Source organism: Curcuma longa, chromosome 11 (assembly GCF_044706935.1).
Source record: "Curcuma longa cultivar G26 ecotype Majalengka, Jawa Barat chromosome 11, ITB_CL_G26_1.1, whole genome shotgun sequence".
In the NCBI taxonomy this organism is placed as follows: domain Eukaryota; kingdom Viridiplantae; phylum Streptophyta; class Magnoliopsida; order Zingiberales; family Zingiberaceae; genus Curcuma; species Curcuma longa.
This window is the reverse complement of record NC_133871.1, coordinates 6326626-6352593: the sequence shown is the minus strand read 5'-3', so window position 1 is coordinate 6352593 and position 25968 is coordinate 6326626. Positions and strand designations below refer to the sequence as shown.

At 36.5% G+C, this 25968-nt stretch overlaps 4 protein-coding genes and 1 pseudogene across 5 annotated transcripts; all 5 read left to right on the top strand.

Moving 5' to 3' along the window:
• Positions 1 to 377: 377 nt before the first annotated feature.
• On the top strand, positions 378 to 3614 carry LOC141836847 (protein IQ-DOMAIN 3-like). Its single transcript, XM_074724312.1, has 5 exons — positions 378 to 455; positions 1167 to 1603; positions 2489 to 2695; positions 2823 to 2942; positions 3015 to 3614. Exons 2-5 carry the CDS (start codon positions 1211 to 1213, stop codon positions 3576 to 3578), a joined length of 1284 nt encoding a protein of 427 aa, XP_074580413.1. The 5' UTR covers positions 378 to 455; positions 1167 to 1210; the 3' UTR covers positions 3579 to 3614.
• A 428-nt stretch (positions 3615 to 4042) lies between these two features.
• LOC141839233 (ran-binding protein 1 homolog c-like) lies at positions 4043 to 6635 on the top strand. The gene is made up of 4 exons (XM_074726935.1): positions 4043 to 4241; positions 4326 to 4477; positions 4562 to 4687; positions 6186 to 6635. Exons 1-4 carry the CDS (start codon positions 4090 to 4092, stop codon positions 6416 to 6418), a joined length of 663 nt encoding a protein of 220 aa, XP_074583036.1. The 5' UTR covers positions 4043 to 4089; the 3' UTR covers positions 6419 to 6635.
• Positions 6636 to 7241: 606 nt separating this feature from the next.
• On the top strand, positions 7242 to 11423 carry LOC141841840 (protein DETOXIFICATION 44, chloroplastic-like; annotated as a pseudogene).
• A 275-nt stretch (positions 11424 to 11698) lies between these two features.
• On the top strand, positions 11699 to 13579 carry LOC141841839 (uncharacterized). The gene is made up of 2 exons (XM_074730033.1): positions 11699 to 11756; positions 11988 to 13579. Exon 2 carries the CDS (start codon positions 12168 to 12170, stop codon positions 13356 to 13358), a length of 1191 nt encoding a protein of 396 aa, XP_074586134.1. The 5' UTR covers positions 11699 to 11756; positions 11988 to 12167; the 3' UTR covers positions 13359 to 13579.
• Positions 13580 to 14291: 712 nt separating this feature from the next.
• On the top strand, positions 14292 to 24762 carry LOC141837884 (secretory carrier-associated membrane protein 1-like). 2 transcript variants are annotated; one of them, XM_074725252.1, is made up of 12 exons: positions 14292 to 14401; positions 15326 to 15391; positions 16831 to 16893; positions 17831 to 17864; positions 18047 to 18169; positions 18998 to 19060; positions 19131 to 19224; positions 19326 to 19371; positions 19460 to 19527; positions 21633 to 21681; positions 24174 to 24239; positions 24408 to 24762. In XM_074725252.1, the coding sequence occupies exons 1-12, from the start codon at positions 14345 to 14347 to the stop codon at positions 24492 to 24494; spliced, it is 816 nt and encodes a 271-aa protein (XP_074581353.1). In that variant the 5' UTR covers positions 14292 to 14344; the 3' UTR covers positions 24495 to 24762. The 2 variants fall into 2 exon arrangements, with proteins under 2 accessions (XP_074581353.1, XP_074581354.1); XM_074725253.1 differs by having other exon boundaries at positions 14294 to 14401; positions 15329 to 15391.
• The last annotated feature ends 1206 nt before the right edge of the window (positions 24763 to 25968 follow it).

Here is a 25968-nt window from a genome sequence, read left to right as displayed (position 1 = left end):
TTTATATTTAAATAAATTTTATTTATTATTGTTAATAATTTTTTAATAATCTTTTTGTATATATATATATATATTTGTTTTAAAAATATATTTTTTATTTTCTTCATTATTTTAAAATACAAAAATATAGTAAAAGGGCATCGCGCAAACGGGCCGCTCTCGCTCGTGCTCTGCTGCCCTGCTCGATCAGAGAGGAGATCGATGGTGGAGCTTTGGCGAATGGCGATGGCTCCCCCTCCCCCCGCCACGGTGGAGAGAGAGAGAGAGGAAATGCCCCCTCCGCTTCGCTCGCGCATCCGAACGCCACCTTCTTCCTCTTCTTCTTCTCCTCCTCCTCCCGCTCGAAGAGAAGGGGAAAAGAGAGAACATTCTCTCTTTCTTTTCCTCCCTCTGACGTGATCGAGCCGGGATCGTTACCTCCGACGCAATTTCATTTTCATCGATTTCTGCGCCAGGTGAGGTTAGGATACCCTAAAAACTTATTTTTTTTGCCGGTCTGATTCTTGGCTTCGTCCTCCTCTTGGCTTCTTCTTCGCTCTTCCTGTTCTTGTGTATTTCCTACTAAATGTTCCGATTATGTTTCTGAAACCAATTATTCCTGTAGCTCTGATTTTTCCACGGAATAAAGCTGGCATCTTTATTCATGTTCTCTCTGCTTGAAATAGGGGAAATGCAATTTTTTGTTTGTGATGAAAAAAATAAGAATCTTTTTGGCGCATGATGGATTCGTAGAGAATGAGAAACGATTAGGATATATAGCAACATTAGCGTTCTTCCCTGAGTTATAATTATTGCTGTTTACCAAATCAAGATTCTCTCACGGAATTATTTGATCAAAGAACACATTTCACCGAGAGTAGATAGGTGAATGAGAAGCAAAAGGGAATTGTGAAATGCTATCCGTTCTTGCTTGAATTTTGATTGAAATTTATCCAATCACGTTTCTCATTTCTCGATCAGAGAACACAACTAACCGAGAGGAGGTAAGACAATGTGGAAACTAAGGGAAATTGCTGAATGCTATTTGTTCTTGCTTGTATTCTGATTTGTCATTTATACAATCAAGTTTCTCTCACATGACTTGTTCAGTCAAAGAACACATTCAGTGCTATTTGTTCTTGCTTAAGCTCTGGTTTGTCATTTATCCAATCATGTTTCTCTCACAGGATTTATTGAGCCAAAAGGACGCTATTAACCAAGAGTAGGCAGGATGATGGCAAGTAAACTGAAATGGTTCAGTTCTTTGAGGAAGTCCTTGCTACCCCAGTGCTTGAAATCAGATTTCAGAAAAGGTAATAATGACAAATCCAAGCATGCTGGTTTCCATGGTTCACAGGAGATGGAGAGTTGTATTCAGAATTCTACTTCTCTGCTGCCACCCATTTCCATCGAGGAGGATAAGCTGATGGTTACGGAGAGCAAGCAGAGTTCCCACACCTACACAGTGGCGCTTGCCACTGCTATTGCCACAGAGGCTGCAGCTGCTACAGTTCGGGCTGCAGCAGAGGTCATTCGCTTGTCCACCTCAACAGCTAAGTCCTCTAGCAAACCAACAGAAGATGTTGCCGCCGTTAGAATCCAGACTGCATTCAGAGGTCACCAGGTATTGATCTGGTTATTTCCCTCATCCATAGGGTCTACAATGATTCAGCTTGCAAGCTATAATGAAATCATTATCGCAGCTGAAATAATCAGTTTCTGAAGTGATTGAAAAGTGATCATTTCTTGCAGATATGAATACTTCATCGTCTCTGTCTCCTAATCAACAAATATTTTTCCAAAATCATTTAATCATCAATTTTTTGTTTATCATTTTGGGTCTAACTTTATCTTGATTATGGTAGTAAAAAAAGTATTATGGATTTGATAATCTGAGATCTTGTATGTGATTCATGTGTCAAACCAATGGTCAGATACTGGGAAATTTGATTATACTTAAAAAAAGGTATAATCTACCCAGTGACATGTAGTACAAAACCGTGTTTATGTTTTACCTTGAAAACCTATATTATGGAAACTCTAGTTGTTTTTAGTCTTCATTCAACATAAAATTTGCTTAGGCAACTGTTTATATGTTCTAACACGATTTAGCTTTTCAGCATTAAATTTATCTCTTTACAGTTTATTGCCTTGCTTAGTTGTTTCTACAACATAATCTTAGTGATAATCAAATTTTAATAAACATCACATTATCATGAAATAAATAGCTTTTTGCATGTCTATGCACAAATGAAAAGTTGGTCGATTTCAAAATATTAGTTCTGCTTCATCCAAAGAAATATTAAGTTATTCTCATACTGGAAGTTCGTTATTTAAGTTGACTCTCAATAAAGACTTTGTTATCACAAGAGCATATTAAGTTTCTCATACTACGGAAGTTCAAGATCTTGTTATTAATGATAGCCAGATATTCTCATATTATGAACGTTGCTTATTTGATTGTACTCTGAACTGAGAACTTGTTAACTCATATAATGGATTCATCAAGGCAAGGGCTTCTTTCCGAGCTTCAAAAGGATTGGATAGGCTGAGGAGAGTTGTCGATGGAATTGCTGCCAAGTCGCAAACAACAAAAACCTTGTACTCCTTGCAGACGATGTCAAGAGTGCAGATGCAACTTCCTTCGCGGTACAAATTGGAGGAAATCCATATGCCTCAGCAACCAAAGTTTGAAAAGGAAGACAACAAGAAAAAGGTTGAATGCATCTGTTTTTTCTCGTCTCTTTATCTCGGAACACAAATGGAGATTGTGATAAACAGTTTGCCTCCAAACTAAGATTTTTTTCTTCTGTCGACTGCTAATGGTTAATTTTCAGTGACAGATAGGAGAGGGGTGGAATCATAGTTTGCAATCTAAAGAACAAGCTGAAGCAATGCAATTGAACAAGAAAGAAGCTGCTTTAAGAAGAGAGAGGGCTTTAGCTTATGCATTTTCTCATCAGGTAATAACAACTGGTTATTTTGAGAACTGAGGCAAATGTCGCCGTCAGATTAATATTTATGTTTTGATGCAGTGGCGAAGCTCATCCAAATCTGAAGCCCCAGTACTGAGCTTCAACAGAAGTGGCAAGTTCATTCTCCAAGACCCAAGCAATCCCCAGTTGGGATGGAGCTGGTTGGCACGCTTGATGTCAGGAAAACCATGGGAGAACCAGCAAAATGCCTCCTCCAAAACTCCTAGCTCTGCTGGAGGAGCTCGACGAGCCATCACCACCTCCAAAAGCGGCAGCGACTCCGGTTCAAGCTCGGGCCGCAACATGACCGTGCAGTCCCCCACAAAGCTGCTCTCCCGGGCATCATCGGCTGGCAGGAAAGGTTCGTTGAGCTTGAGCGGAGGTAGCCGATGCTATCCCGAAGGCGAGGTGAGGCCGCGATTGAGGCGGCACAGCATCGCCGGACTGCCGTCAGCGATAGACTGCAACCGGCTCATCCAATCCCCAGGGGATCTGAAGAAGAGCTGCGTGGTGTCCCCCCAAACTGCCAAGCCAAGGTCCCGGAGCCTGCAAGAGAAGGGACCAGTCGGGAAGGTGAAGGAGCAGCCAGCAGCCAGGATTCGACGGCTGTCGTTTTGCAATTGAAGAAGCCAATGATTTGGTCCGTACCGATTGCTCTCCTACGAGATCATGTGTTAAGGTTGTTCTTGAATGAGATGTAATAAGAATATGAAAACATGGTTTTCCTTTTCATGATGAACCTTGATTTGTTCTCTGTTGGCCAAAATTTGACGTCATGTGGATTTGATTAATGGCCATCATCTCATAGTTACGTTAACTTAGTAAATTCTTTTTTTTTTTTGACAATGAAAATAATTCTTTTGATTTTTTCCTGCAAAAATTAAGAATGCATCTACTGCATATGGTAATTGAGTTGCGATAATTTAGACAGATATAAACGATCCATGCGAGCGCATATAACTGGCATGTTTTTCTTCAGACAAACGAGTCCGCATAGAAATCCATGCGACCAACCCACTGGCTTGTTTCTCACCGCGTCGCTTCCTCCTATATAAAGCCATGCCCTAACTCCCATCATCTCCCCTGTTTCGTTCCGTATTCATTTCTTGTCCCGGCCATTTCCGATTGGGATTCCATGGCAAGCAGCAACCCCGATCGCGGGGACGAGGCAGCGGAGAGCGCTGCCGGCGAGGACGAGGATACCGGAGCTCAGATCACCCCTATCGTCATTCTCTCGGAGGTCGCCGTCACCACCGGCGAGGAGGATGAGGACGTCCTGCTAGATCTGTAAAGTCTTTCTTCTCTTGAATCGTTTTTGTGCTTTTTTTTTGTTTCGAGATCTTTAGTTTTGACCTGCTTGCTTGTCGTCAGGAAATCTAAGCTTTATCGGTTCGACAAGGAAGGGAACCTGTGGAAGGAGAGGGGCACGGGGAATGTGAAACTTTTGAAGCACCGGGAGACCGGAAAGGTTCGGTTAGTGATGCGACAGGCCAAGACGCTCAAGATCTGCGCCAACCATCTCGGTGAGTGGTCGATTCTTCTTGGATTTGGTTTTTAGTTCTTGTTACGTTGGATCTACAATTTTCCTTTTTTTCTTTCTATTTCAGTTCTTCCATCGATGAAGATTCAGGAGCATGCGGGGAATGATAAGTCGTGTGTGTGGCATGCTGCGGATTTTGCTGATGGGGAATTGAAGGAAGAGATGTTCTGTATTCGCTTCGGTTCTGTAGGAAGTGAGCTCTTTAATTTATCCCAAACTAATAATCTTGTGTTTCATACAAGTTGGATTGGGTGATTAAACATTAAATGGTTGAAGCTGCTAAATCTTAGTTAAAGACACTTCGACTATATGTCTATATCCATACTCGCACATAGTTATAAATTACATAGTTCGTTTATCAGCTGAATCTTTATTTTGAGATTATGAATAATACAGGGTTAATATTAAGCGTGTTCTTTTAGCTTCTAAGCTAGATCTTTTTTAAAGAAAAAAATATTACACTTGAGGCTTTCTCATGATTAGTGGCAGCATGTAAACTAGTTACATTTCTAATGATTAATTTGAATACCAAGCCAATGTTTCAAGTTGATTGAGGTGGAATATAGATATCACCTATGTTTTGCTTGCTTATCAGCCTGCATACCTCTTCCTGTTTGTTTCTAGGCATGCTTGATTGTATTTACTGAACTTTATGATTTTTGCAATCCTGATTATTTTTGAACTTCCTTCCGTTGATAAACTTTATTATTAATCATCATACACTATGTAGTTAGAATCAACTAGACAATGCGCATAAATGTAGTTTAGTCTTCCTAACTTCTATCAGCAACTTCACATGGTTACTTGCCGAGAACTATTCTTGCTGTACCCTTATATTTACTTAAAGAGAGGTAAGAGTGAAGATAAACAAGTGTAGGAAGTAGTTTAATCATGAATGTGTAGAAGTAGAAGTAAAGATAAAGAAAGTAGTTTACTGTGGGGGAAAATAATGCCCTTTCACTCATTTTTGGTCAAATATAATGAAGGTATATAGATGAGGTTAGCAATGAAATGAAGGTATTGGATTGAATCAAATTTCTTGCTCCTCTCCTGTTCTTTCACCCACTTGCATCCATCTTTTTTTTTGCTTCGACAGAATCATATGGAAGAAAACGATGTCATTTAGGGTCGGTTTCTTGAAGCTATAAGTCAAAGGATGGACCTTGTGTCTCTTATTTCCTTGTCAAATAAAGAGGCAAGACGAATATTTCAAGAGATAGATTTGAACATCCACCCTTTGTAACTCACCCATCAAGTTGGAAAACTAATTTACAGATGTTAAATATGAAAAAGTAATCCTTCTTTCACCCACTTTTATGTCTGTCTGTCCTTTTTTTCCTTCTTACATATTCACCTTTCTTAATTTACCATTTTTTTTCAAGGAATAGGCCTCATGTGTCATTATTTATTGTAGAAGCTTTCAATTCTTTGAATTTGAGCAGAAATAAAGAATTGGATGAAGTTAAATATATTCCCGCCCAATTTTCCTTCAACTAGATAGGAGAATTCGATTCTTTTCTCTTGTTTATTTTATTAGAGTGCTGACTCTATTACATCGTTTAAATAAGCGTATCCATCATATTTAGTCTCTATAATAATACTATTTCTTTTCCCTCTCCTTATTATAAAATTCCTCATCTACTTGCATCTCAACTTATTTCTATGATTCATCATTTGCTGTTATACTGCAGACTGTAGGAACTTTATCGAGATGGTCGAGGGCATCGCCGAGTCTCTTCAAAAGAGTGCAGCAGAAGAGAGCAAGGAATCCTCAGATGCTGCTGATCTCTTGCTTAACTTGAGGGTAGATAATGGCAAAGAAACAAAGACTGCAGAGGAAGTTCTATCTGCTGCTGATTCGACCAAGCCAGAAGATGCCAAATCAACAACACAAACCAAAGCAGAGGAACAACCGAAGGAGTGATATTTGTCCAGCTTATTAGAAACGTAGTATTTGCTCGACCCTTTACATGGAAACATTGCATATGCAGTTCAAATTTGTTCAGGTGTTTGAAGAGGTGGGTCAAGGTTGGTGGTCTTCTGGTAAGCAAATTTGACCTCAGAATCATGAAGTCTTGATGGAGTTTCATTTGCATTCAATTCATGCTTGGTTTCATCATGGAATTTGCCATTTATATTCTTGTCGCGTGATTTCATTACTCCCTCTTACATTACATGTGTTCATCTTTTTTGTTTTTTACTAGGGGGAATTGATCGTAATATATGAAATATTGTCGTTGGAACTTGTTCTTGAGCCCTGAAATATAGAGGTCCCTGTATAGCTTTTGTAATTAGATCTAAATCTTTGATGTTGTGCAATAATTCAAAAGAATTCCTTCCACCTAAACACTTTCAATCAAAAAGGCAAAGAAGTTTATCATGTTTATCGAAGTCCATATAAGGATGCATTATGTGCTGTCCAATTATCCTTTATTACACCCGCTAACGAAGGCAATTCTGGGAAAATCAGATAAATTTCTTATTTATTTAAGATTGAATTGTCATCTTGAGCCAATGGTAATGTCAAAAAATCATGTATATTTTGATTTTTATTTAATATTCTCACTAAAAATTTATTTAAGATTGAATTGTCTATGGCCAGTGAATCCCAATGCCTAATTATTAGTTTACAGGGTAGTAAAATATACGTTGCAAAATGCAATTTCTCTAAATACTAATGCCTAATTATTAATTGGAGTATTTTTAAAAAAAAAAAGAAAAAAAAAGGTATTTCATGTTTCTAGAGAGTAGCTGCCAGCGAGATGAGACAAAGCTTCAAGCTTATGGTCGCGAAGCGGACGCCCCCGCGGCAGCAAGGAGCCACAGGGTCTCTCGCTCTCTTCCCATCCCAGCCATGGCCATCGCCTCCTTCCATGCTCCCGTCCGAATTTTCTCGAGCCCCTCTTATTCCCCTTCGCCGCCTACGAGGACACCGAACACGAAGCATCGCCTATTTCGCCGCACAACCCGCTTAAGAACTCAGAACAGGCGCAACCCCCGTCAGAAAGCTAAGCACTGGCCTTTCGGACACCTTCCAACCTCTCCTCAGCTCGGTCTCACTCCCCATGAGGTATTTGTCATGTGCTTCTTCTAGGTTCCTTGTCTCGCCTGCCGAAAGTTACGTTTTTGTTTTTTGTTTTTTTCGATTGGTCGAGCGTTTTCGGTTGAGAAATTGACTTTTCTATTGGGGGTTCCTAGAGGCGACGATATCAATTTGGAGATCCTAGGCATTGCAGTTCCGGCTATGTTGGCCCTTGCTGCTGACCCCATTGCGTTGCTTGTGGACACCGCCTTCGTAGGACATTTGGGTATTGGTCTTTTTTCTTTTCAAAATTTATTATCTTTGAGAATCTTGCCACATTGTGTGGCAGAAAGGTTGCAGTTTTTCTGGTTTGACTGTTTCATTCATGCATGGATTGCTTCAATTGGAGCATTTAGGCGGAACTTTGATGCCATGTTGCTAATTTACTTATTAATCGTTTCTCTTCCCACCATGTAAAGTTGTATAACACCTCGATAGGGTCAGCTGAGCTAGCAGCAACTGGTGTCTCGGTCTCGGTTTTCAATCTGGTATCGAAGCTGTTTAACATTCCTTTGCTCAATGTGACTACGTCCTTTGTTGCTGCTCAGCAGGTTCTACAGCCTCGTCCTGGGGACAATGATTTTGCTCGTGAAATAGGTTGGAGTTATTATCTCTGTGTGAAAGTAGATGGACAACTTTTGGAATCATATTTTAGACAAGATTGTAGTTTGTGCACAGGATATTTGCAACATGAGCCCAACGGTGAAGTTGATGGAGAGAGCAGGAAGTCTCTTCCAGCAGTATCGACTTCTCTGGCTTTGGCTGCTGCAGTTGGGATTTTGGAATCAATCAGTCTAATTTTTGGCTTGAGAATGCTGATGGATTTCATGGGTATAACTGTTGTATGTCCAATCAGGCAATTGTCACAATAGTTACTCTTGCAATTTCATCATCATTACACAACTGTATTCAACTAAAGTGAACTCTTGATCTTCTTTTAATCTTTTCAACTGAATGGATAATGCATATTGAAAAAGTCAAGGAAATAAAATTACATTCCTTCTTGTTAAAAAGTGATTTCCTATATTGATGATTTTGGAACGTAGAGTTTCCTAAAGGAGAGCCATGGAATTCCATTCAGCTTATGCAGTTTGGCACTAATGTTAGTCTGCTAATCTTATTTTAAGTATGCCAATTGGGGGTTTCTCATTCCAGAACTACTTCTTTGGTTTGTAGAAGCATGGTGGACAGGAAAGATAACACATTTGCAAATTCCTGCTGTTATGGGTCTGACAAAAAGGCTATCAATGTTTAAAGCTAATTGTTAGAACTGTCGCTAAGAATCTAATAAGTATTTCTGCATTGCAATGAAGGAGGGTAGTTGAATTCTTTCTTATGCCTGTACGGAAATTGACACATCTTATGGTTGTTGCAGGATTCACCTATGCGATTACCTGCAGAACAATTTCTTACCCTACGAGCATTTGGTGCTCCTGCAATTGTAATGACACTTGCTGCACAAGGAACATTTCGTGGCTTTAAGGATACAAAACACCATTATTTGCTGTCTGTAAGTATTATGTTTTCGATGATATTAACTTATGCTTACTTTAACTCTCCCTCTATCTCATCTTCACTATTAAACTTAGTTTTTCTAGTTATTGTGCACATCTTATTTTGATACTATATTCATCACTGAGCAACATCTACAATCATCTTGCATATCAGGTGCTGGAAACTTGCTAAATGCGATACTTGATCCCATTTTGATATTTCTACTTGGTCTAGGCATAGGCGGTGCTGCTATAGCTACAGTTACTTCTGAGTGTGTATATGCAGTAGGATTTCTTTTGGCAAACCAATGATTTCATGGTTCTTATTTTGTTACTTCTCTCCTTTTGCCATTAATTAAGTCACTTTTATGCTTGATTCTCTTGAAGGTATTTGATAGCTGGTATTCTCCTCTGGAAACTGAATGAGAAAGTGTTATACTATCTGCAAATATAAATGGGGAAGGAATGAGTCAATATCTGAAATCTGGTAGGTTGCCTGAATCATTTTAATAACAATAAACAAAGATATGTAAAATGATCTTTTTGAGTGCTTCATAGTAAGGCAAAAAACTACGATTACTACTATTTTAGAAGTCTGTAGAAGAGAAGCTTGTTATGTGAGGATGAACCAATGTTCTTTTGCCTCTACCAACGGCTCTTTAAACACAGCTAAGTACCACCTGAGCCAAAAATTTTCATCCTCTTAACTTGGTTCTTCTCATGTGTTTATTTCACTTTACCATTCCACATAATCTTCTGTAAGGATACTTAAATTTTATACCTAACTGACATTGTGTTTGTTATATTATATGTGAACTTTGATTCTCAAGCTTTTTGATCTACCCCAGTATGATGCCAGAATTTGACACCTCTCTATGTATGAAGTGATAAAAAAATGTTTGGGTCAATTTCACTTCTCAAAAGCAGTAATTATTTACTGTGGCAGTAGTATACACATATTTCTGTAACAGAATACAACATGCCCAACGTGAATAGACTTTCTACTAATGCAAAAATTAAATACCTGTACTGTCAAAGTGAAACAATATGCATTCCCAGATTCCACATTATCTTTTGTAAGCCAAAAAGTCACTATCTCATATAGAGAGCAATAAAATCAACAAAATTCTTGATGTGTGACATCTTTGACTATCTTTCAAAATCGTGAACTTCATGAGTTTATGCTTGCTAATATAGGATAGTGTCTGAAAAATAAGGGCTATAAACATATAAAATAGTATAATCTACTAGTTTTTTTTAGTTGTGCTAGCATGGTAGGAAACATTTCCAGAAGTCACATCCTGTTCTTTATGCAGTTACAGAATCAAGGTCTCAGATTAATATATTCTTAATGAAAATGCAATAGTTTTAATCCCTATAGAATAATATTGTGCTCTAACTTTCTGTTGGAATGTTGAATGAGTCTCCAGAAGTGATTTTGCTAACTTGTGATCACTTGTAGATCACCTCCCCAAAAGACAACCAAACATGCTGCAGAATCACTTCCAAAGTTTCATTTTGATCTTTTGAGGATCACAAAATCTAAAATGAAATTAGTTGGATTTTTCTTTCTCTTTTGTTTTGTTTTGTTTTTAAATTGGGATCTTATGGTTCTGAACATTGCATGCTGGACTATTTCTCAAGTTCCATTTCCAAACTGTTGATGATGCCAATTTTGCAAGAATATATCTACTTTGGTTGTTATAAATGCTAATAGAGCTAAATTACAACAAACAAGTATTATTTAGCAAAATCAGGCATAATTTCCACTATTTATGAGGCATATTCAGATATAATATATGTAAATCGTGAACAGGAAATTCCACTTTGTTTGAGATGAGTTCATGGGTGGAGTGGAAAGCATTATGAGACCCAATTAGGTGATGTCATAAATTCTTTTACATTTGTTAAATTGTTTTCTATGCTGACAATCTTCACAAACAAGGGATTATGGATTTTCCTGTAGTACTGGCCATTCTAGTCTTATTGTGATTGCTTTAGTTATAAATCTATGAATGGCTATAAACCACATAGAACACAAAATCTGAATACTATACATTTCTTTTAGAGGGATAATAAATTTAATGCTATTCTGATGCAGTTGGCCTCTTAGTTGGAAGAACCATTGATGTGCTAATAACCATGACAATTTCAACTTCGGTGGCAGCACGAGAAGGCCCAGTTCCCATGGCTGGTCACCAGATATGCCTGCAAGTTTGGTTGGCGATATCTTTGCTTAACGATGCTTTAGCACTTGTCAACCTCTTCATTCTTTAGAAATCAAGAAATAGGAGAACTCCATTTTCAGCTTATTTATAATATTAAGAAAACGTGTAAACTTTTTTCACAGGATGACTGAAAGGCTTAAATTTGCGGATGCTTGAAAGTTTCAGCAAGCTTAACAACTCCAACCTGACATCCTGGCATTGCGGCCATCAGTTATGGTAGGACACAAGAAAAAATGCAAATCATTTCAAAAAAGGCATGGAGAAGTTCAACCCTGTTTGCGTCATACACTTTTGAGTTCTATTCTAATCTCATCCTCGATAGCTAACAGAGCTTCTGGTGGCCAGAGCTCACAGTGAAGAAAAACTATATGTTGTCGTCCTGCTGCTGTTGTTACAGAATACTTCAACACTATTCAACATGAACTAGAATCCATTTTGTTCCAAGATTGTTGTTTTCAGGTTAATGATCTCTGATTTTGTAGTCTACATTTTCAGAAAAGTTGATCATTGTATTAGTTCTGCGAGCTTGCAAGCACTTTGTTCACCCACACTGTTATACTTCCCAAGTTCTATTTATGGAAGTTTATGACATTTTGTTATACCTTAAGGTGCTTTATTTTTTTATTTTTGGTAATCCTAGAGGCCTTTACATAGCCTTACAGCTTCATACCGATCTGATTAATCTTGTAGGTGGACGACTTTTTACTGCGCGGATTAGGTTTTCTGAAAAATTGGATCTTGAGATATTGAGGCCTTTCCCCTTCCTCTTCTAGGTTTGCTCCCTTTAATGATTCTTGCTTAATCTTCGGATAAGAATTGTGTTTTCAGTAACGTTCCCCGAGGAAAAAGAAAGCACTGGCGAAGTACAGGATGATCACATCCAGTTCCCGTGTAAGAAACATTTGTGTGAGAAGTTGCAGATGGTTTGCATCCTCCCACAACGGCAAACGGCAGCGGAGTCTCAGCGAGCAGCTGGCAATGGAGACCTTGAAGAAGAAAATTGCCGAAGAGCCAAACGACGGGACCAATTACATCTCCATCTTGATCAATTGCTTCCGTAGCTACGGCACCGATCCGAGCCCATCCGCCTACGCCTTCGTCATCAGACATCTCTTCAGAAAGCGCATGCTTGCTCATGTATCTTCTGTCCTCGAGCATCTCGAGAAAGACGAGAGATTTGATGTTCCAGAAGGAATATTTGTCACTGTGATTCAGAACTTCGGCCGAACAGGCAGACTCCAGGACGCCGTGGATCTCTTCTTCAGAATCCCAAAGTTCCGGAGCACTCCTTCTGCGGTTTCATTGAACGCGTTGCTTGCTGTTCTTTGCGAGAGCAAGGAGGGCCTTGCCATGGTCGGAGATGTGCTATCGAAGGCGCCGGAGATGAACATTCGGTTCGAGGCGACAACCTTTTCCATCCTCATAGAAGCTCTTTGCCAGAACGGGAAGTTGAGCTTTGCAATGGAGCTTCTGGAGATGATGCAACTCCATGACTGCGATCCTGATGCTAGATTGTATTCAATTGTGCTCTTGTCATTTTGCAAACAGGGAGGTTCTGCTCAGGTGATAGAATTCTTGGAGAAGATTCAAAACGCCGGGTTCGTGCCCGGTGCATTGGAGTATAGCCATGTTATCAGCTTACTCATCGACGAAGGCAAAGCCGACGATGCACATTCCTTTCTAGAGCTGATGAGAATGGAGGGGCAAAGGCCTGGTATCATGATGTACGATAGGATTCTGGATGCGTTCATCTTGGCAAATGATTTTAAGAAGGCTGATGATTTGTTTGACGAAATGCTTCTGATAGGTCTCGTACCTTGTTCTACTACTTACAACACCTACATAAATGGACTCTGTAAGCAAGGCAGTGTCGAGAAAGCTCGTCGGATGCTAACCTGCATGGAGAGAGCTGGTTGCAAACCTGATGTCCAGACCTTCAACACTGTGATCGATGGATACACGAAAGCAGGGGACATGGCTAAAGCAAAGGAGCTCATGCAGGAGGTTTGCGAGAAAAGGCCTATAATTGGCACCATGGATAGGAAGCACACCATCTATTGATGGAGATGGCAAGCTTGGGCTTATCGCAAAAAGCTGCACTTTGCGAAGCAACTGGAATCTGAGAAGGGTGTCCTTCATCCTTGACAAAGAATTATGCTAACTCATCTCTTATGAATCCTTGATTTCCTTGAATCAAATCATTTTGGATCCTTTGATTCAAGGTTACATCTTTGTTTTTGCATTTTATGTGAGTTTCAGTTGTGCATTTTAGTGGTTTTAAAACAGTGTGTTCTGATAGTTCAAATGCTGTTGAATCTCAGCTTATTCTTCAGTTGTTCAAATGTGAAGCTTCATTATTTATTTATTTTGATATTAGGTTGACGGCTTTCACTATAAGCTTATATGCATATTTGACCTTTAAAATATTATCTCTAATAGAATTCAAAATTGGTTCTCTTGATTGTTCCTAGTGCTTTACCACTGCACCATTAAGATTTAACTTTACCACTGCACTAAAGGCCATGTTTATGAGATTAATCTCGACAATTTTAATAAATCATGAGATTTTTTTTGAAATAATCTCTAAGTCTATTTGAAAATCTCTCATATAAAAAAATTGATACAAAAATTAACAATACATTAGGCCAAACAGGAACCCTAAATACCACATCTTCAAATTCCGCTGGAAATGGGGGAAAACAGTCAAAATTAGTCAAATTAAATTCAGCAGGGTAGCGGCCTAATTCCATTAATTTTGATGCCGAGACCGTGATCGCCTACAGCTTGTTGCACAATTTTGACCTTGCAATTGCTTCCATCCGAAGTCATGTCGACCTATGATATAATCTCACCCATAGAACAGAGATTACTTGTTTTCCACTAGCGAATAGACGGTCGGGATACGGTGTCACCAAAAACCCAGATCCGGTACAAGATACACCGACTCCAGGGGTGGAGTGGTGGTCAACATACTCTTGTGTCTCTCTCTCTCTCTCTCTCTCTCTCTCTCTCGCACGTACGCACGCACGCTCGCGGATTGAGGTCTGATGGCGGGGAGATACGATGCCGATCCCTTCCACGAGGAAGACGTCAATCCCTTCGCGGTGAGTTCGTCGTTCTCATCTGTCCTCATTTACGTCTCAATGTGTAGTTCTGCGGTCCTTGACACGTACGTTAGATTTGGTGCCAGATCTGAAAGACTGAAAATTTGCAGTGTGAGATTCCGATTCAGTGAGATGTTTTACGATTGCTGTCTCCTTTATAATTTTTGTGAGTCAGTGACGCCTTTTGGTTTTGGTAGTCGCAAGCCGGATGCGAAAGATGTCTTCTTTCGTGTTCTCTTGAGTTGATACTGAATTGAGGGTTTGCTCTATAATGTGCTTATTTATTGTGTTGTTTCTATGAAATATAACGAGTGTTTCGCGATCTGACCTTCCGATACGAGAAACGGTGCCGCAAAAATTTGACCACCACTGGAATCTAATACTTACTGATTTTATTCCGTTCATCAAGTTTGGGTCATACGATTCTTTCTTTCAGTAATTTCCTATCCTATTATAAAGTTTTGGGTCATACGATTCTAATTGGTAAGAAGCCGAGACCGTTGGTCTTGAAATGAGAATGAATGCTTTGCTAGATTCTTATGGGACTATTTCTGGGAGTAGAAAGGTACACTAAACTAGTATCTAGGTAGTCTCATCGCTAACTTCTCTAATGTCTTATACCAACATTATCCAACATTAACAAATTTTTTTAGAACGACGTATTTAAGATTCTTTTTGTGTGTGATTGGATTATCCTTCTTTCCTCTGGAAAATGATTAAAAAACTTTTGGCGAAAAAAGCGCTTTTGTTTTCAAGAAAACCAGCAGATATATGTTATAAGGTTCTTGGGTGGTTTTTTTGTTTAATTTAATTAATTTCTGAAAAAACCATCTAATCTACAGATCTCGCTGTTTCTTTGATGTTGAAGTGTCTACTTTTCTCCACATAGATTTTGGAATTACTATTATTTGGTGATAATTGCAGCAGGATCCTGGTGTACGAGGAAAAGCAGCTGGATCAAATTATGGCGGAGGAAAACTAAGTTCAACAGTATGTACGCCACATACACATGCAATTATGTAACCTAGGTCAAGTTCTAAGATGGTTTTATGAATTAAGGATACTTCTGTCTTTGAATTGATTAAAATTTTAATGTCTAAAAATTGATCTAGCATCACCTACTCACATATACACGTTAACCAATATTACTTGTCCCCGGGGCTACGGTTCAACCGCAAGGTGCTTTTGCACTTAATCAAGCATCCATGGGTCGATTCCTAGCTACGACGCATTGCAGATTAATTTCCTCTAGTGGGAAAATAACCCTGGAATGCTGGCTGTGAAGCGACACGCCTTTCGTGCTTTCCGATTTACTCTAGTGACCGGTGGAAAACTTCCGTGTGTCCGGATCGATCACTTGTAGGATTAGTCAGTTAAACTCATCTCATTTACCTTCATTACATTATTTTGAATTAAGAATTTCCACCTATTTCAATTTCGTGTATTTATTAATATCCCAAAAGATGATAAAATAGGTTAGTTTCATATTTAGTCAAACTCAGTTAGACTTAAAGTATGAGGGATACAAGAAGACCAAAGAACCTACATAAGATAATCAGGAGAAATAGTCATGTTGTGCAAACTCCCTGCACTAAGCTCTATCTATCGGTTTCAAAATTGCAAGGACTTACCAGTTAGTAGAAAATAATATGAATGGAAATTATTTTAGTTCTATCAAATGCTTAGTTCGCCTAAGTTTGTTCATTATGATCTAGTAATCATGAATCAAACCAATTTTTATTTCTGTTGAGGCTCCAATGATGTTGTGTGAATGATCCAATGTGAATTTATTGGTAAATTAGATTGACTAGGGACTATATGAGAATGAAATAATACCCACCCATATTGTTCTTGATTGTTTCAATATCCTATTGGGGTTTCTTACAATTTTTAAGCTAAGGGGTCTGCTTACCCTTGGAGATTTGTGCAAATGGATCCATGCATTTGCCCTTTGGAATGACTAATGACTTACTAAGCATATTACTGTTGTCGAATTCAATGGAGAGATAAGATTCATGCAGCTGGACCAAATAGTTTGAACTCAATTTGTTGTTTTCATCAATTTCAATTTATATTTTTATGCTTTGGGAGCTTGTTTAGTGGTAGCAGTTATTGGATTTTTTTTTCTAGTAAATAGTAGGTGACAGAAATTCAATTAATGTAGTGGCTCATCAATATTTATCTTCCTACTGGTGTAGTGTTCCTGACCTAAAATTATTTTTGTTATGTCTGTTGCATAGCAAAATGCCATAAATATCTTCAATGCATCATAGATATTGAGACAACAATAAGAACCATTTTTCACTTATCTTGAGACAATAGTCTTTGTTTTTAACATCAATTCCTAATATCGATTGCATTGCTTGTAGTGTTTGATGTAGAGGTACTGCTAGTTCCTATACCCTCACAATCTTTGCTTTTTAATGTAGGATCTGAAGACAAAGGAAAGGGAGTTACAAGCCAAGGAGGCAGAGTTAAATCAGAGGGAAAAGGTAAGTCAGTATCTTAGACTTCTAAAATGCAAATTTGTACTAATCCTGATGTTTTGTTTAGTTTTTTTTTTCCTTTCATTTTTCTAAATGGCTATGTCGAAGTATTTTTTTTTAAAGTCAAGTTATATGGAACAAATTAATTCATTGAATGGATAACTTGTAGTATTCCCGTTCAGTTGATTAATAAGCTTCTTGTTTTGTGTAAGGTCAATTGTTCATTTGTTCCAAGAGCTTCCTATGGATGAAGAAATATTTGGGTGATTGCATTAGTTTGTGCTAAGTTGGTGTGTTGTACAAATGCATAATGGATGATTTTAGAATAAATGCTGATAATTTTAAATCAGGATAAATTAGAAGTAAAAAACAATTGGCACCCATATCATAGCTCAGTCTTACTTAAATTAAATATTATCTAAAATAATATTACTAATATTCTTGGCAAAAGTCTCAAGTATCTTAAAGCTCAAACTTTGAAAGAAAGTCGTGTTAAAATTTTAAATGCTTGATCGTTATGTATTCTAATTGGACTAAGCAGCAATCATAGTTGCTATAGTTTAGGTAGATAGTAAAGGATGCAAAGAAATATGATGCTCTGTTGTATTGACAAAATTGAAGCCACATTTTGATATTTCTATTGTTTGTATATACACAGACACACTTTTTTGATATATGACTTTTCTAAAATATATGGGTGACAATGCCATAAATAATATAGATTAAAGTAGACAGTGCAAATAAAAATTATTTTCTTGGTGTTTATTCTAATAAGTGTTTGTAAGAACGTATAGGTCTGAGGCTGAAGCCTATCTTAAATGGAACATTTTCTAGATGATGCACATCTACTTTTAAATCTGGCGATTATTGATATACATTTTATATATGTCAATTTAGAGAGTGTGCACTTATTTTTGTTTTTATTTACTGTTTTTAATGTAAGGAATTGAAAAGGAAAGAAGAGGCTGCAGCACAAGGTAACTATCCTTCATAAAAGATTAGTATTTTTTTTTTATAGTAGAAGTATTGTTGTTTTTCTTAGCAGGAGGTATGTCAATGACTTCACTCTCTTTCAATGAACTCTATTGTTTTTCCAAGTATATTGATACTTGTTTGACCTCAAATTGATTGAAGCCATACATTTTTGTTTATCTTGCAGCTGGAGTTATTATAAATGAGAAAAACTGGCCACCTATCTTTCCTATTATTCATCATGATATTGCAAATGAGATACCAATCCACCTGCAAAGATTGCAATACCTTGCATTTGCCTCATGGTTAGGTATGTATAACCTCTTATCATAGTCGGCCCTTCTCCATTATTTTTAAGGTTCTAGAATTTGGCTTGCTTTCCTTTCTTTAACTCAGAGCACATATAAGCTTACATGTTGTTCAATGTTCTAAGCTAACTATGAAGGTAGAACAGAGAAGAATCTCAAATAAACATTATGCATTTAGAGAAAAACTATGTCATCATCATGCTGGATTGACATTTGTTGATAAAAACAGTTATGTTTTAGTTTTTGGTGGTAAAGAAACAACAAATTGAGCAGAAATAAATGTTGAGATTGATGTGTGGGATTACTTGAGAGTAATATTAATTATTCAGTATGGGTGTTCTGGTAGATGATAAATCAGGAGAAATAAGATTAAAGATGTGAATATATTGAAAGATGACTGATACATTCTAAGAGTGAGGCAACTTGAATCTAGGTTATGAATTCAGGTTGACCAAAATAAATTTTGCTGACAATTAAAGGTTTCTAACTGACTGGTATTTTATGGCAGATAAGATCCATGTTCCAAATAGTTAGGATGCACTGTTTTTTGTTGTTGTTATAAATTTGTATTGAATTTATAAGCAGGCTGGAGTTCTTCTATAGTTTTGTTGAGATTGTTTCATCTGCCATTATGTCATGTCATCTAGAGTGTGGTTTCTCGTCCATGTCTCAAATAGTTGTTTCTGAATGCATATGCTGCCTGGAGTTATTTTATGGTTATATTAACTGACTCTCGCTAGCTTAAAATAAATTTCTTTTATGAGTACTTACTCATAATGTTTATGCTATTGAGTTCTAAATGTTCTGGGAGTTTTTTGTTTGTTTGGCAGGTTTAACGTTGTGCTTATTCTGGAACATCATAGCAGTTACAGCTGCATGGATTAAAGGACAAGGTATTTTGAGAACTTGAGTGGATGTCATCATATCAGAACTGGACTTATTTGACTTGCTTCTAACATGTAGACGTCAAGATCTGGTTTCTTGCGATTATATACTTCATCTCAGGTGTCCCTGGTGCATACGTATTGTGGTATAGGCCTCTTTATCGTGCTATGAGGTGCAATGCTATTTTTAATCTTTTTTTATAGCCATTCAAGTTACCATCTACTAGTCCTATATATCTTTTAGATAGTATAAATGACATTGCAACATATATAGGACGGAAAGCGCATTCAATTTTGGATGGTTTTTCCTCTTTTACTTGGTATGTTATTGTCTCTTTATTATATATCAGGTTTTCAAATTTAGTGATGCTCTATGGCTCATTCATTGTGTCCCTGACTTGTGTGCAGCTTCATATTGCTTTTGTCATATATGCTGCTGTTGCTCCTCCAATATTTTTCAAGGGAAAATCTTTAACGTAAGTGTTAGTATTTTATAGGAAATTCAGATGGCTAATGATCTGTTGCCATTGAGGGGACAAGCAACTTATTTTTATTATTTTTCTGAATCTGGTAGATCATGTAAATTCAGGTTTCTTTTTGATAAAGAATCACTACTTGCAGCTTGATATGAATCTGGTAGATAATTTAAATTCAAACTTCTTTCTGATAAAAATCACTACCTGCAGCTTGATCTCAAACTATTTACTAATCTAATAATGTTTTTCATTTGGTCCAACACATGAAACCAGGAGGAACTTTTGGTCATATCCCTAACTTACTACATCCAGGAGAAGGGTTTGCTTTACTTGTGTTGTTAAATTTATACATGGGGATCCTCATTTGGTTTTGAAAGGAAATGTACATTGCATGCTGTCTTCGTGAAGTTTAGTAAAGAGCAAAGATAACTGTTCCCATCTTAATTTGCTGATTGTTACTACAATTAGATCCTTGGCTTGTTCCACCCTTGATTTCATTGATTGGTCCTTGATGTATGCATGCTATAAGGCATAGAACAAAAATAGAACTAAGCCTCACATAGAGGAAATCTCATGGAGAATTGAAAGTGGAAAATCTTATTGATTAAAAGCAGATTGGGAACTACAATTATCACTACTAATTGACAATCCAAATTGAAAGATAACAAATCAAAATAGACTAATTACTAAACAACTTGAATTATTACCAAACAACTCAATTTGGAATTTAAAATTCAAATATATTTCAATTTGATTCCTTTTCTTCATCACTATACTAGCAAGACATTAACATGCTATATCATGCTTCTAACTTAATTATTGGATTGTTGATATTTTTCTAAATTCTTTGAAAGAAAATATATAGTGAAGGGGAGCTTTGGTGTGACAGTAAAATTATTGATGTGTGACATGGAAATCACGGGTTCGAGTTTAAAAAAGAGCCTCTTGCAAAGCAAGGTAAGGCTTGCATACAATAGACCCTTTTCCCCGGGACCCCGCATTGACGGGAGCTTCATGCACCAGGCTACCTTTTTGAAAGAAAATGTATAGTAAATAGTTGAATCTAGCTCCTAGCTTTAAACTGTGCAAGGATATTCTCTTGGCAGCTTGAGGTTCCTTGCTTGTCAACACTTGATGGCCTTAGTGGTTATCATTTCCCCCCCTTCTATTCGTTCTCCTTATTGGTCTTGGATTTATTTGCATTGGAAAACCTATCAAAAACTGTACACCTTTTCATTAGGTATGAAACAGAATCATGATCTTCTGCATTCTAGAATAAACATAGGTTTAAAATTTTCTAATCCATACTGCAATTATCAGACTTCCGACTTTTGTATGCTTAACCTCATACTCAGTGAAATATAAGAGTAAATTTTCTCCTATCCAAACTCCTAACACAATGGATTCTATTAAGAAATGTTTTTCAATAAAACCCTTCATTTTCAGTTCATTCATTTCCCTAGAAAAATTTGGATGTATCTTTTCCTTTAACATTATTGTCCTCTTAAATTACTATAGTAGTCTCGTGAGAGTGTCCACAAATAAAGGTGCCTTCTGTCTTGTGCCTTTGTAAATTAGTCGCCTAGAGATGGTGCATATTGATACTGTCCAGATTTCCTGCCATGTAACTACTAGTATATAGTTTTCTTGGAATTTACAACAAGAACAGCCACAAGAATAGACTTTAGCTGTTTAGCTCGATGCATTCCATTATTTGGTAAATATATCTTTTCTAATCTTCCTTGCTTACTAGAAATTCACATTGAATCATGGACCTTATTGGATATATTGTTGAACAATGCTGGTTTCTGCACAAGTCCTTAAAGCCTGCACTGCTGACAACTTAAACTCTTCAGAAGCACATATGCAATAGCAAATGTTACACCATTACTTGAAATCTGATGGCCTGAGCTGATCTGCAAAGATTTTTTTTGTTTCTTTTACCTGTTTACCTTAATCTAGTTAGTAAGCATAACGAATTGCCAGTACATTTTTGAATGCAGCAATGTGATGTTTCATTCGAGATTGACACTACAAATTTGAGGATAGTTTGTTTTCTCTATAAAAATCATTGAACAAAATTTCTTGTCCATGTTCTGCTGCAGAGGTATCTTGCCAGCAGTGGATCTTATCGGTGACAAAGTTTTGGTTGGGGTAAGTTATATGCCTTAAAATGCCTTTACCATCCTAATATTCTTGAAATCATAGTTCATTCTATTGGTTGATGCTGGAATTATATATTCTATCCATTTCTCAAAAATTGTTCATACAGCACAGAGATACAATTGAAGGAATCATAGTCATTAAGAAAAAAAATTGAAAGGAGAAATGAAAGGAGACTGAGGTAGATGAAGAGAAGCATTGATGTGGTGTGAAGATGATATAGACTCTGGCTTGTGAGGATGAAACAAAGGAGAGATTGCTAATGTTGCTGAGGATGAAACAAAGGAGAGATTGCTAATGTTGCCTATTCGATCCCCAAATAGACATATTTAGATAATCCCTTCAAAATATTATCCTTTAGAATATACTATTAGATTTGTTGTAAATTTAGATTAGGTCATTAGATTTATTATTGTTTACCCTTTCAAAATATTAGAATAGGTTATTAGACTTATTAATAATTTTTATATTGATTTAGTGTTATTGTATGACTATATGTAGAGCCATTATGTAATCTTTTGGGACAAGTAATAAAGTAATCAATTAAATAATCAAATTACTTTGATTATTAGAGGTTGATCCCCTGGAAGTGATCATTATTGGAGGCTGATCCCTTCGAAATGATCAGCTCACTCCCTTTCTTTCAACCTTTTCTCTATGTTCCTATGAGATAGGACGCGGGTTCCTATCAACTTGATATCAGAGCCACATTCTACTCCATCATCATCACCATATAGTTCCAAGCAACAGATTCTTCAACACCTCAAGTCCACATCCATTAACAAGTCCATGGTCTTAACTCCACTCCAACATGATGATAGGAGGATCTCAACTTGACATCAAATGTGCTATAGAATTTGAAGCTAAGTATGAGACAAGACTGGAGAAATTGAAAAAAAAAAACTATAGCATCCTTGGTCACAATAGTAAAAGAACTGAAGGATCGTTTAGATGATGGCTCCAACTCAAGCACACTAATCAAAAGGGAAACAAATCAGTAACCTCAACAATGACAAGATGTTATAAAGACAATTTGCATGAGGAGAATTCATCCATCACAATCATTGTGACACCCATAATTGAAGTCACTGCATCTACAACAATCTCTACATCCATCGTACAAGAGAACTAAGAAATAATACATTGTCATCATCAACAATATCAAACATTGCATGAAGTATTGTTTGTCATAACTCAATGAGGACTCGACTCAAGACTAAGCAAAGGAAAAAAAATATTGGCATGCTCATAAACCTTCGGCATAGACCCAACACAATAACACTCATCCTCAAAGAAATTTTTTGGACTCAAGAAAGATTCATAGAAGGTTATTTGTCTATCATAATTTCATCAAAAGGAAGTTTCAATTGGTTCATAATAAGAAGATATTTTATGCAAATCATCGAAAGGAAAAAAAGAAGAAAAAGATTAACCTTGAGGACAAGGTTATTTTGTAGGATAGTGGAATGATACGATCTCCAAGGAGACATATTCAAATAACCCCGTCAAATTATTATCCTTTGGAATAGGCTATTAGAATTGTTATTAATTTAGATTAGGTCATTAGATTTATTATTATTTACCATTTCAAAATATTAGAATAGGTTATTAGACTTATTAATAATTTTTCTATTGATTTAGCATTATTGTATGGCTATACATAGAGTCATTATGTAATCTTTTGGAACAAGCAATAAAGTGATTCAATTAAATAATCAAATTACTTTGGTTATTAGAGGTTTATTCCTTTTGAAGTGATCATCCCATCCCCTTACCCACATCTTTTCTTTGATTCCCCATCTATCAGCCTACGTTATTCACTTAAACTTGTCTCATGTTATTCACTAAAGATGATATGATCATACAATACCTTTCCTTAATTTGTTATATATATAGTCACAACGACCCAAAACATAATTAATAGTAGACCTGGCCAATACTCAGACTCATTTATCCCTTCATTTTCTCGGACTTATTTGTCTCCATTTTTTTCATCATTTGGATGATTTACTCCACCTAGTGGGATAAGGCTTGGTGGTTGTTGGATGATTTACTTCTCGAGAGTAGTAGTGGTCGAGTGTTGAATGTAATATCATCACAAATTATGTGTGAAATAATCTCTGAAACAAGACTTTTGTTAAGAAAATTTGGACCTCATTTGTGATTGCATTTCTCTGCTTATATGAAAGAAATTTCTCATTTGACATATTAAGGCTACCTAGCTTCATGCTACCGTGAGCTGTACAGATTAAGTTTGGGGTACTAGAGCCTGTACTTGGTAGACAAATGTTAGCTGTTATAATTGAGTGGCAGTGGCAATCACTTTTCCTTCATTTATGTTGGCTATAATGATACAAGATAGCAACATATTAATGCAAGGGCCTGCCCTTCCATAAAATTGTGTAAGAAAAGCTAGAATAGGCTCTAAATGCAAAAAAAAAAAAAAAAAAAAAAAAAATCTGACTGTTCTTTATTGTTTTCAGATCTTCTATTTTGTTGGATTTGGTTTGTTCTGCCTGGAGGCACTGCTCAGTGTTTGGGTCATTCAGGTGACTTTTCTTTTCCGCACAGTAACGATTCTTTAATTCCTTTTCCATTTACTATTTACTGTGAAAATATACTACAAAGATCGGCATGAAGCTTGAGCTTGAACAAATTCTTTTATTCTTCCGTCTTAAAATATTTCTTTGCTCAACCATTCTCGCAATCCCATGCAGCAAGTGTACATGTACTTCCGCGGGAGTGGAAAGGCAGCAGAGATGCAGCGTGAAGCAGCACAAGTGGCCATGAGAGCAGCGATATGATTATGAATATCATCCTTGTCAGTGCTCTCTCGACCAAGCGTGTATTCGATCTGTGCTCTTGTTTGCTTGTTTCTTCTTGGTCATTCATGTAAGTCATCATACCACTCAGGTTTTGGTTACCTACCTCGAGTCATAACAGTTTTCGTCTTTTATTTTAATTTGGGAATCATGTAGTGCGTGTATAGCTGATTCTCCAAAGCCCTGTTCTTGCTCATCTTTGCTATCTTCAGTTTTTCCTGTAAATTTGTGGTGGTGTGTTTGTCGACAAGTTATGATCGATATTTATTTGATGTTTTCTCAGACAAAATGGGTTACATGCAATGCTTGTTAGAACAGGTCTGGAATCAAAATTTTAATGCAGCATTACTCTCATTTTTTTCCCTGCAAAATTTTGTATTTTGCGTTTTACCCGACTGTAATTTAACACAGGGTAAAAACTTAAGAGAGCCCCTTTTATTTTTGTTATTATTAAAAGGGCATCTTACTTTTTTTTAAAAAAATAAAAAATATGCCTCATCTTATTCTTCATTCCCTAAAATATATACTGTTGTAAAGTAAAATTATTTCTCTTTAATTAAAATTGCCGAATATAAGGTATTATTATATTAAAATATATATATATATTTAACTTAGTTAAAATTAATTTAATTTAATTTGTTTTAATATTAATATAAGCTACATGTATAATGGCTTTATTTAAAATTATTACGTCAAAATTTGTTATAACCGATTATGTTGTTACAAGGAAAAATATAATAGAGGTATTGTTTCAATATTTTTTAAAAAAATTGGGTACTTTTTAACAATAATAAAAATAAAAGACGCATTTTAATTTTTGTTCTTGATAATTTTTAATGTTCATTATTGCCCTTTCTTCTCCACAAATTGTCATCATAATTTTTATTTTATTATTATTATCAGCACATACTTGTGAAATTATAATTTACCCATGAATATTTCACTTCTTATTTTTATCCTTCTAAATTATATATAAACTCCAAAACTATTATTTACCTCCTAATTCTCCTAATTATAAATTTCATAATTCACATTCTTGCCCCTAATTCGACCACCTTTCTAATTAAATTGCATGACGACGATATTATATAATTACCCTTGAATTTTTATTCTTTCCCAGATCTCTTTTTTTAACCTCGTAAATTATATGTAAATTCTAAAATTATTATTTGCCTACTAATTGCCATTTTTACCCTTTCTTTTACAAAGCATACCAATTGACTACGATATAAATTGACCCTTCCAATTTCGTGTTCCACAAATTTTACTGAATTGGCAATACGACAATTTGGTCCTCACAAGTTTATATTTCTAATCTTACCCTTTTCTATACACTTTATTATGCAATATCACAAGCAAGCCTTACACATTTCGTTATTTACATTTCCGTTGAACTTGACCACTTCATAGTGAAATTAAAATTTTTATAAGTGTCCTCGTTCGATAGTAAAACACT